Source organism: Dipodomys merriami, unplaced genomic scaffold, assembly GCF_024711535.1.
Source record: "Dipodomys merriami isolate MVZ:Mamm:240054 unplaced genomic scaffold, mDipMer1.0.p SCAF_1, whole genome shotgun sequence".
Lineage (NCBI taxonomy): Eukaryota > Metazoa > Chordata > Mammalia > Rodentia > Heteromyidae > Dipodomys > Dipodomys merriami.
Window position 1 is genome coordinate 29,780,453 of NW_027202270.1, and position 11,922 is coordinate 29,792,374.

General features: G+C 42.9%; 1 protein-coding gene across 1 annotated transcript in view; it reads right to left on the bottom strand.

Annotated features, from left to right (window-relative positions):
- The window catches only part of Cyp20a1 (cytochrome P450 family 20 subfamily A member 1), a 38,030-nt gene extending 28,448 nt beyond the window's left edge, over positions 1 to 9,582 (bottom strand). The window contains exons 1-4 of the mRNA XM_070019110.1: positions 9,393 to 9,582; positions 6,470 to 6,519; positions 5,590 to 5,756; positions 4,437 to 4,579 (exon numbers count right to left, since the gene is read on the bottom strand). Coding sequence (XP_069875211.1) covers positions 4,437 to 4,579; positions 5,590 to 5,756; positions 6,470 to 6,519; positions 9,393 to 9,464 — 432 coding nt within the window. The 5' untranslated portion in view covers positions 9,465 to 9,582. The remainder of the gene's footprint in view (positions 1 to 4,436; positions 4,580 to 5,589; positions 5,757 to 6,469; positions 6,520 to 9,392) is intronic.
- Between the last annotated feature and the right edge of the window lie 2,340 nt (positions 9,583 to 11,922).

Consider the following 11,922-nt stretch of genomic DNA (forward strand, 5'->3'; position numbering starts at 1 on the left):
TTCTAGGCTAACATACTAGTACATCCACTAGAAGATTCTTTTTTTTTTTTTTTTGGGTCTGGTCGTGGGGCCTGAACTCTGAGCCTGGGCGCTGTCTCTCAGCTCTTCAGCTCAAGGCTAGCGCTCTACCACTTGAGCCACACCGCCACTTCTGGCTTTTTTCTTTTTGCTTATGTGGTGCTGAGGAATCGAACCCAGGGCCTCATGCATGCAAGGCAAGCGCTCTACCACTGAGCCACCTTCCCAGCCCCATCCACTAGAAGATTCTATTTGCTTGTGAATCTTGACTGTATCAGGTGGGAATTCTAATGAGCTTCATTCAATAGTTCCATATTATATATTAATTTATTACTGGTAGACAAAATGCTTTCATTTCTTAGTGGACATCTTTTAAAAAATATATCTTCAAAGATCATGGTTTGAAACCAGCCTGGGCAAAAAAAACAAAACAAAACCCAAAACAAAAAACAAAACAAAACCGTGAGACACCATTTCCAATTAACTGGCAAAATGCTGGAGTGAAGTTGTGGCCAAGTAAGAGCATGGGGCTGAGTTCAGCATCGATAGCAATACAGATGTATCTCCACACTTTGTCTTGTATGATAAATGCACATTTACATCAATGGCACAGTTCTCTCACTTGGCCCTAGGGGCTGCATTATAGAATACTCTATTACCAGGTTTAATTAACACTGTGTAACTCATCTGTGATTTACACACTTCAAGCTCTCCCAAACGTATGTTACTGATCTTATGCATCTCAAATAAGAATACAATGACTTATAAACATCTTCAGACTGTTCACATTAAAATACTATGTTAAGCTGGGCGTCAGTGGATCCTAGCTACTCAGGAGGCTGAGATCAGAGGATGGTAGCTCAAAGCCAAAGCCAGCCCAGGCAGGAAAGTCTGTGAGACTCTAATCTCCAATAAACTACCGGAAAACCTAACTGACACTGTGGCTCAAGCGGTAGAGTGCTTGCCTTGAGCTGAAGAGCTGAAGGACAGTACCCAGGCCCAGAGTTTAAGCCCCACAACTGGGATAAACAAACAAACAAACAAACAAATAAATAAATAAATAAAATACTATGTTAATTTCAACTAACATAACAGAAAAATAAAGACTGGGGCAGTTAGGGAACTGCTTTTTTCACTATGTGCACTGTGATAGTCTTTTCCAAATATGTCAACATTTCTGTTGTAACACCACTCAGTGAACAGTAAGTGAAGTCATCCAACTATTGAGACTTATGGTTAAATATGTAAGCTTGAGAACAACTTATTTATTAGTTATGAGATCTTAGATAAGCTGCTTCACCATTTAACTACCTACCAATTAATACTATTTAATAGCTAACAATAAAATTCTTGGGAGGATTAAATGAGTTTAATACAAGGTACTAAATCAATTAACTTAATAATTTTGGCTACTAATATTGTTACTGAATTATCAAGTAGATTCTGGAGCACAGCTATAAACTCTAAAATCCAGAAATTCTGAATACTGAATAAACATTCAGAATGTATCCTAAAAGTCACAGGAAAATACCCGATTAATGGGTCTTTGAAGAGAGAAATTATACTCACAGAATTAGAGTGGAGTTTACACACAGCCTTGAAGCAAAGATGGTGAGGACAGGAAGGAACCAGCACTTAGGATGAAGTTGAGAGGATAAGAGTCATTAGAAGATTTAGTCAAAATGTGGAAATTAGATCTAGACACATATATACAAAGGAAGCCAAAAGGATTATTGTGGCAATAGGAAGCATGCAACTTATAGGAAACCGAGCTGCCAGACGAGATCCTCAAGAAACCACCAGTAGCAGAGGAAGAAGATGCGCTGACAGCAGAACTTCTCAATGCTGATTGATCATTTAATTCCTATTTATTTCTTTATCCATCTGAGATGAAGTTTCAACAAGTGACCTAGGGTGATCTCAATCCTCCTAGTTATAGTCTTCTAAGTTATTACAGGCATATTCCAGGGAATACGCCTGCCTTCTAATTTCCTTCCTTTTTTTCCTTTTGTGCCATCAGTGGTGCTTGTACCTAGGGTTTTGAACAATTACTTAGCAACATCTCCATTTCCAGCTTTTTTGATATAGAATTGGGAGATCAGTCTTAAAAGACTTTCCTCAGCTGGGAATGTGGCTTAGTGGTAGAGTGCTTGCCTAGTATGCACAAAACTTTGGGTTCAATTCCTTAGTACCACATAAACAGAAAAAGCCAGAAGTGGTACTGTGGCTCAAGTGGTAGAATGCTAAACTTGAGGAAAAGAAGCTCAGGGACAGTGCCCAGGCCCAGAGTTCAAGCCCCAGGACTGGCAAAAAAAAAAAAAAAAAAAGATTTTCCTGCCCAGACTGGCTTTGGACTTTGATCCTCAGATCTGAGTAGCTCCTATTATAGGAATATGCCACCAGTGCCCAGCTTTGCTTAGTGTTTTCACTCAAGGCTGACACTCTACCAATTAGGCCACACTTCAACTTCCAGGTGGTTATTTAGATTTGTCTGTTCAGGTTGGTTTTGAGCCTCGATCCTCAGATCTCAGTTTCTTAAGTAGCTAATATTACAGGTATTATAAGCCACTTGTGCCAAACACATCACTATTTTTAACTAATGCCTATGTATATAGCCTCCACTATCGAGTGAACAATATAAACATGAAGTAGATTTCTCATATGTGGACCAAATCTACAAACTGGCCTTCATAGCAGGATTCAGAGAACAGGATATACACAGAGCCTATACACAAGCTTGAAGTAGGAAATATAAGGACAACTATTAGACTGAGAACTGGAAAGGATAGAGACTAATCAATAAGCAACCAGAGTTAAAGATCCATCCAGTTCAGTATGTTCAGAGTCACAAAACCATACAGAAATAAACCAATGTATTAATAAATTCATAGGGTAAAGTCAGCAAGTCAGACTCAAAACTTGAACAGAAAGTGAGTTTCAAATCGAACTCTGATAAGGAAAAATTAGATTGAATTTTTATTTTTTTGTAGTACTGGGGAGGAGTTGACTTTAGGACAACATATTTGCTGGGCAGGCACTCTAACCACTTGAGCCATACTACCAACCTCTTCCCCCTTTTTTTCTTTTTCTCTTAGACTCCCCCAACATGTTTACTAGAGGCTGAGTTATCTGCATTTTTACAAGCAGGGTGTCTCGGGTGAATTCAGATCATTTCTTAAACATGGGTTAAGAGTAGGCCTAAAGGTGGGTACTGGTGACTCACACCTGTAATCCTAACTACTCTGGAAGCTGAGATCTGAGAATCACAGTTTGAAGCCAGTGTCTAGGTAGAAAAGTCTGTGAGACACTTATCTCTAATTAACTACCAGAAAACTGGAAGTGGAGGTGGCTAAAAGTGGTAGAGCACTCTTAAAAAAAATTTCTTTAATGTTATTGTAAAAGTGATGTATAGAGGGGTAGAGTTACATAAGTCAGGTAATGAGTACATTTCCTTTTGAACAATGCCCTCCATCCTTTCCCAGTTTTTCCCTTCCAACTTCCATCCCCCATTACAGCACTCTTGAGCAAAAAAAACAAAACAAAACAATAACAACAACAACAAAAAAAAACCCTCAGGGACAGTATACAATTCCTTAGTTCAAGTCCCACCAGAGAAAACTGCAGGCCAGACCAGAAGGCACATGCATATAAGTCCAGTTACTTCAGAGGCAGAGACAAAAGAATCTCATTTGAACCAGACTAGATAAAAAAAAAAAAAAAGACCCTCTCAAATAACAAAACTGAGTATGGTAGCATACAACTATAATCCCAGCTATGCAGTAGGCAGAGGTAAGAGGATCATGGTATGGTCCAAGTCTAGCCTAGGCAGAAAAAGTGTTAAGACTAGATCTGAAAAATAAATATAAATGAAAAATGGAAAGCATATCTCTAGTGGTAGGGTACCTGCCCAGTAAGTTCAAATCCTTGAGTTCAAACTCCAGTATTGCTAAGCAAAAACAAAAAATAAACAACCCTTCATATCTCTCTCTCTTTTTTTTTTTTGTGGGTCATGGGGCTTGAACTCTGGGCCTGGGTGCTGTTCCTCAGCTCTTCAGCTCAAGGCTAGTACTCTACCACTTAAGCCACAGTGCCACTTCTGGCATTTTCTGTGCATATGGTGCTGAGGAATCAAACCCAGGGCCTCATGCATGCAAGGCAAACACTCTACCACTGAGCCACCTTCCCAGCCCAAACCTTCAGCTCTCTGTATTCCCATAATTCCAACTCACACACTTTACAAAAATGTAGACTTTTGTGTTGTTTTACTTTTTGGGCTTTTGTGTTTTGCTTATGGACAATAAAAATCAGCTTAGAGACTTAGGTAGGAAAAGAGTGGCAAAGAAAGATGATACTACTCATTAAAAAATACATTATGATCTATACTTCGTAACACCAGACCAACAACTGTATCACCTTACCTTTAGCAGAAGAGCAAAGTTACTCTGCAGACATGTAGTCACAGCATTCTCATACAACTTTTTCCTCCTGTGGTTTTCAGTCACACTAGCCCCATCAGACTGATACCTTAACAATGACTTTAGCATGGTGTCAAAAGGATCCACTGCAACACAGATTAAATGTTTCTTCAGCAAAATAATCACTCATTCAAAATGAAAGATCAGGAAGGGTCACAAGAAACAACAGGTAAGAACACAGCAACTTTTCTCACAACTCACTTCATAGTCTTTTCTAAATGCAAACAGTTCAGGAGTAAAGGAAGATTACAAGAATATAATACCCTGACTCAGAATTCCATTGTCATTAATACTAGCATGACTTTCCTACCTACATGACAACAATATCTTTAAAAGAAAATTTTATGGGCTAGGAAGGTGGCTCAAGTGGTAAAGTGCTTGCCTTGCATGCATGAGGCCCTGGGTTTGACTCCTCAGTACCACATAAGCAGAAAAAGTTGGAAGTGGCACTTTGGCTCAATTGGTAGAACGCTAGCCTTGAGCTGAAAAACTGAGGGACAGCGCCCAGGGCCAGAGTTCAGGCCCCAACACCGAGCAAAAATAAATAAATTAATTAATTAAAAAGTGCGTTCCACTAATTTTAATACTGCTAGATGTACACTGAAACTATTCTGTTCAGACGCCTCCCAAAACTCCTGTTGTAATTCATACTGGGATTGTACTGTAAAGATCTATAAATTTGCCGGCACCAGTGGCTCATGCCTGTAATCCTAGCTACTCAGGAGGCTGAGATCTGAGGATCATGGTTCAAAGCCAGTCCGTGAGACTCTTATCTCCAATAAACCACTAGAAAACCGGAAGTGGTGATGTGGCTCAAGCGGTAGAGCACTCACCTTGAGCTGAAGAGCTGAGGGATAGTGCCCAAGCCCCAAGTTCAAGCATCACAACCAACCAAAAAAAAATTTATATATATTTTAAATAATAATTTTGAAATCTTGTGAAATATTCAAAGAGGTAGTAAAGTCCAGAACAATGTCTAGATCTAGACAAGCATTTAAAAAATTTATTAATCCTATTTCAGATCAATGCATAGTTCTTATAAGCATATATTCTTTGAAAATAAGGATCAGATAATTATAAAGGAAAATTAACTTACATGTCTTATTGGGATTGATATGCTGCTTCAGTACATCAACAGTGCCCAAACTAACAACAAGCCGCCGACCAAACCAGAAAGAAACCACAGGTCCGTATCTCTCATGCAAGTTAACCAGGAACTCATGCAGACTTCCACTGGTCACAATATCTGGAAGATTACCATCTCTGATTTAAAAAAGAAAAAAAGCAAAATTTAACAACAACAACAAAAAAGATTTAACTTGGAAAAATCAGAAAAACCATAGAATCTTTCTATAGAGTAAGGGTTTATGAAATTACTGAAAAATCCCAAACTCATTTCTATTTGCTTCTCTCTGTTAAGTTCTATTTAGACATGGGTTTTTCTGACAATTGTGCGAAGGCATTAACACTTCAAAGTGAAATAAGAAAGCAGTACAAGGAACATTTGACCTAGACTTTAGAGAACTAGTCGTCTTGAGCAGTACTTCACTCTGAGAAAGCCACAGCCACTGTCCTAAGCTTAGAGAGCAATTGCCACCATTCTAAACTGAGTCAGCCATGGCCACCATCACAGGCTGATGCAAATCAGCTGTGGCAAGTTTTTCTTTTCTTTTTTTTTCTGTCTTAATTCTGTCCTATTTTCAGCTTTCTCTGGCAAGGGAAAAGCACTTAGTGGGTTTGGGTTTAAATAACCTCCTTTCAGTTCTTAAAAAGTTTCAGTTGTATGCCCAGAGGAAATTTAAAATAAACAAGGAATTATAAGATGAGTAATCTAAAAATATGGTTTAGGACTGAGGATATAGCACAGAGGAAAAACACTTGCTTTGAGTTCCACTCCTAGCACTTCAAAACAACAGACACAAGAAAATTATATGCATGTTTTACTTTTGATTAACAACAAAAAAAAAAAAACTCACTTTTCTTCAGTTGGAGTAATCCCTGGAATTCCTGCAGCTCGTCTGGAAGCCTTAAGGAAAAAATGTTTGACGGAATGAAATAGTATATATTTCTCAAGTCAGATGTGTTTTAACAAGAAATTGCCCAGACTTAACCATGGTTTTCCAACTGGCTTGAATTGAAGGAATTATTTCTGCATTCAAATATAAAAATCTATGAGGGGGGTGGGAAGGTGGCTCAGTGGTAGAGTGCTTGCCTTACATGCATGAGGCCCTGGGGCTGGGAAGGTGGCTCAGTGGTAAAGTGCTTGCCTTGCATGCTTGAGGCCCTGGGTTTGATTCTCAGCACCACATATGCAGAAAATGCCATTAGTGGTGCTGTGGCTCACGTGGTAGATGTCTAGCCTTGAGCTTTTGAAAAGCTGAGGAACAGCACCCAGGCTCAGAGTTCAAGGCCCATGACCAGAAAAAAAAAAAAAAAATCTATGAATTCTTTTTTTTTTTTTTTTTGGGTCCGGTCGTGGGGCCTGAACTCTGGGCCTGGGCGCTGTCCCTCAGCTCTTCAGCTCAAGGCTAGTGCTCTACCACTTGAGCCACAGTGCCACTTCTGGCTTTTTTCTTTTTGCTTATATGGTGCTGAGGAATCGAACCCAGGGCCTCAGGCATGCAAGGCAAGCGCTCTACCACTGAGCCAACTTCCCAGCCTCTCTATGAATTCTTTACATGGAAAATTACCTTATTCTTTCTCTGTGTCAATTCTGAAAAGCACTTAGCTGGGCAGTGGCTAGCTCTCCATGTGTAACCCTAACTACTTGAGAGGCTGAGATTGTGAAAATTTATAGTTCAAGGCAGCCTGAGCATAAAAACAGATGAGATTCCATTTCAATCTTCCATGTGACTGAATTATTAGCGGGAGCTTGATGTGGAAATTAGGCCATCAGGGCAGAGACCAAATGAAGATTAGTACCCTCAAAGAAAGAGGCAGAAAGGAGGTGTGTTCTCCTTCCACCATCCCAGGACACAACAACAATGAGCCATCCAAGAACCAGGAAACAAGCTCTCACTGAAAGCTAGTTGACTTTCCAGATTCCAGATCTAGAAGAAATAAAAGTAGTCTCTTTTTTGCTCACTACACTCCAGCCACAGGTGTTCCTGCTTATTTGCTGCTCTTAACCTAGAATATTCTTTCCCAGATAGCTAAATGGCTGACACCTCCACCTTCCTCAAGTCTGCTCAAATGAGTCTTTTTTTTTTTTTTTTTTTTTTGTCGGTCGTGGGGCTTGAACTCTGGGCCTGGGTGCTGTCCCTCAGCTCTTCAGCTCAAAGCGAGCGCTCTACCACTTGAGCTACAGCGCCACTTCCGGTTTTCTGGTGGTTTATTGGAGATAGGAGTCTCATGGTCTCTCCTGCCCGGGCTGGCTTTGAACCGCGATCCTCAGATCTCAGCCTCCTGAGTAGCTAGGATTACAGGCGTGAGCCACCAGCGCCCGGCTTCAAATGAGTCTTTATCTCTTCCCTTTCCTACTGTAACAATCCTGTCTACCTCTAACTACAATTTTTCTGGTACCTTTTTTGTTTGTTTGTTTCATTTTTTCCAGGCTGGAGATAGAACCCAGGGCCTGGTTCTCATAGGACTAACACCAACAAATTATATATAGTATTTTTTTATACAGCATTTTTATACAGCTAGAACAGAAATTCCAAGTCAGGGCTTTTCTGACTGGTTTGTGGACTGCAGTATTCCCAACTATGAGAAAGCATGAGGGGTATGCAACTGGTTGAAAGCAAGTGTTGCTTCTACTAGCTGAGCAAAGGATAACACTTTTTTTGGGGGGGGGGGCAATCATGGGGCTTGAACTCTGGGCCTGGGTGCTGTCCCTGAGTTCTTCAGCTCAAGGTGAACACTCTACCACTTGAGCCACAGCACCATTCCGGTTTTCTGGTGGTTAATTGGAGGTAAGCTCCCATGGACTTTCCTGTTGGGGATGGCTTTGAACTGATCTCAGCCTTCTTAGTAGTTAGGATTACAGGCGTGAGCCACCAGTTCCTGGCGATAATACTATCTTGAAGATAAATATTCAAGACTTGGACCTGGCAATTGCCGAAGTAGGAGGATCCCAAGTTGGAGGTCAGTCTGAGGGGTATCATGAAACTCTGTCTCAAAACAACGGCTACAAACGTTTAGTTTCTCAGATAATAAAGCTTCCCAAACTTCCACACCGCGTAGTCTCTACATTCCTGCCAAATCTGTTTACAAGCTCCTAAAGTGATGCTGAAGGCGTGCTGTCACCACCAGTGACATTTTGGGGGCAGCTTTTCAGCTTCGACCTTAAAACCACCTCGTTTTGTGGAGCTTGTTTTACACTAACACTTGTGTTTTCAGGTTGACCAAGGCTGACGAGAGCTGGACGGTGGAGAAGGGAGGATGGGGCACTTGGAGGTTCCGGGCCCTGTCCCTGGCCCTCGCGCACCCGCCTCTGCAGTCCCGAGTGCAGACGTCGCGCACTCGGGATCCCTGCAAACACGGCGCGACAGACAGAGCAGCGCAGAAGCAGACAGAAGCCCCGGGGGAATGCTAGGGAAAAGGGGAGAGCTTCTGCCCTCGGGCGCTGAACTGGCAGCTCTGGGAGAGCCCACCCGGCTGGGTGCGGTTCCCGCGGCCGAGTGCGCCCGCCCTCCCCTCAGGCCCGCCACCTAGAGGTCGGCCCTCGCGCTAAGACCCTCCCCCTTAGGCCCGCCCTCCTCAGGCCCAAACCCTAGAGGCCCGTTCTCAGGCCCGCCCCCTGACGGCCCGCCCCCTGACGGCCCGCCCTCCCCTTCAAGCCCTCACCCCCTTAAGCCCTCCCCCCGAGCGACCGCGACCGACGACGGGCCAGTCGACGTGGGGGCGGGCCATGGACGCTGCAGCCACAAGCCGAGCCTACTGGTCCGAACGGGCAGTTACCGGGTAGAGGTAGAGCACAGAAGCCACTAGCGCCAGCAAGAAAGTCACGGCGAAGATAGCGAAGTCTATCATGGCGCTTCCGATCGGGGCTCCACGTCCTCCGGCAGCAGCACCCGAACCAGGCGCGCCCTGAGGAATTCGTGCGGAGCAGAGGAAAGCCCTCCAGTTTCTGCGAGCGAATGGGCGGGCGCCGTGAGCGTGGCGGCGCCGGGGGGCGTGGCGGGGCCTGCGGACGCTGGGGGGCGTGACAAGGCTGGCGTAGGAGGGCGGGGCGAAGTCCATCAACAGGCGTCGGGGGTGTGGCAATATCGGTGGAGGCGTGGCGTCTGGAGGGCGTGGCAGGGCTCAGACAGCGCTGACCACACCTCCAGGAGCGCAATGGGCGCGATTTCCGAATTGTTCCGAGGCGTTGGGAGTCTGCAATGTTCGTCTGGACCAGCGGTTTTCCCAATGGATTAAGGATGAAACCAACAGTTTGCAATGTGCCTGGGTCGTCTTGCTGGGCAGTAGCTAGGAATGCATATTGTTCTGTTCCCACTCTAGATTCACTGAGGCAGGCACTGAATTCTAGGGGGAGAGAGCTACACAAAGCTATCTGAGGGATACCGGTGTAATCTAACCGGGGTGAGGATTTGAGCGCCTTTCCCAGAAGCATGCCGGGAAATGCGATTCTTTGATGCCTTATGACAGGCAGAGGTAGCTTATTGTTTTCAGTAGGGAGGATGCCTGGCGCCGTTAGCTTGATTCCTGAACTTCCACTTTTTTTTTTTTTTGTGGGAAACAGTGAAAATAATCTCAGAGTTGCCTATTTTATGAAAAGCACTTAACGCTGCTCCTGGCAAAAAAGTTGTGCATTTTCAGTCGTTCTGTGCATGAAAATACTCCAAACCCTTCGATTTCACCTGCCATAATGTAGAGCACGACCCATCATGTGGACAAAGGACCACTTATTTAAAGGATCCTAGAAGTATCTGTGGCTTTTTATAGCTTTGGGATGAAGTATCACAGGCAGCAGTTTGTCAAGGCATAACATTCCAGATTGCAGTTTTAGAGCTTTTATGTTAAATGAGTACTATATAATTACATATAAGCCTGAACGTGCTTGAAAATGCCGAAGATTTTGGCCTCTATACCAAATATAATGAAACAATGGTATCCAGTATTTCATCTAGAGGAGACACACGTGTTTGCTTGTGGGTTTTTGATTTGTTTTACCCTTTTGAAAGAGTCTGGCTATGTTGCCATTGCCCAGGCCTAGAGGTGAACTCAAGATTCTCCTGGCCCGTGCTTCCAAGTAGCTGGTATTAGAGGCATGCACCACCACACCTAGCAAAAAGTATACTTTTAACTCTGCATATAAGTATTTCAAAATTTCCTGTGTTTTTAAGAAGTTCGTTTTAAGTGTCATGTTTAGAATTTTAAGGATCTTCCCACCAAAATGTTCCATCAAGATTTTTTTGGGGGGAGAAGTGGTGGTACTGGGAATTTAATTTAGGACCTCAGACTAGACAAACATTCTACAACTTAAGCAATACCCCAGTCTTTCAGACTTCAAAGTTTTTCTTTTTTTTCTTTTTCTTTCTTCCTCTGTCTCACACTTCCTTCTTTCCTTCCTTTCTCCTTCTTTCTTTCCTCTTTCTCCCTCCCTTCCTTCCTCTTTCTCTCTCTCCCTCCTTCCTTCCTTTCCTTTCTTTTCCCCATCTTTGCTGGTAACCTTCAACAGAGCTGTTCATATCCCTCCCTCCCAACTAGCTAGAATTACAGCTATGCAGGAACACACTTGACTAACAATGACTTTTGAAAGTTTGTAAGTAATTATATAGCAATAATGTTAGGTGCCAGTCCTCCAGGAGATCTACAGTCTAAACAGTCATGGATTGAGAGTTGAGTGGACTAAGGATATTCTGGAAACTGAAAAATGAGGACTGATTGAAGGAAGTATGTCATTGGGGTGGTCCTTTGAAGAGTACATCTTGCCCCCAGCTTCTTTCCTTGGCTGTCTCTTTGCTTCCTGGCCAAGTGGTAAGCCACTTTGTTCCAGCCCCTGCTCCCCACCATGAGGTTCTGCCTTACTAAGCTACTCAGGAGTCTGAGATCTGAGAATTGCAGTTTGAAGACAGCCTGGCCAGGAAAGTCAGTGAGACTCTTCTAATTAACAACCTAAAAAGCTAAGGGGCAGCGCCAAGGCCCTGAGTTCAAGCCCCAGGACTGACACAATCACACACACACATAAAAATATTCAGTATGAAAGGAAGGAAACATTCAAAACCCAATCCAATGTATTTTCGGTTATCTACAAATGTAGACTTAGTACATATGATCATTTTCTAAGGGAAAATATTTTAACAGTTTTTGAAATGACTTTGAAAGGGAAGACTAATTAATGTCATGTAAAACAAAAACCAGATGAATCCCACTTATCTTGTGCACACTGGACTACCCAAGCCAATGGTAAGTTCTATTGACTCTGCAAAAAGAATTACGTATCAACTGAAGAAAATAATTACATGATTCAAACCCATTGTCATAT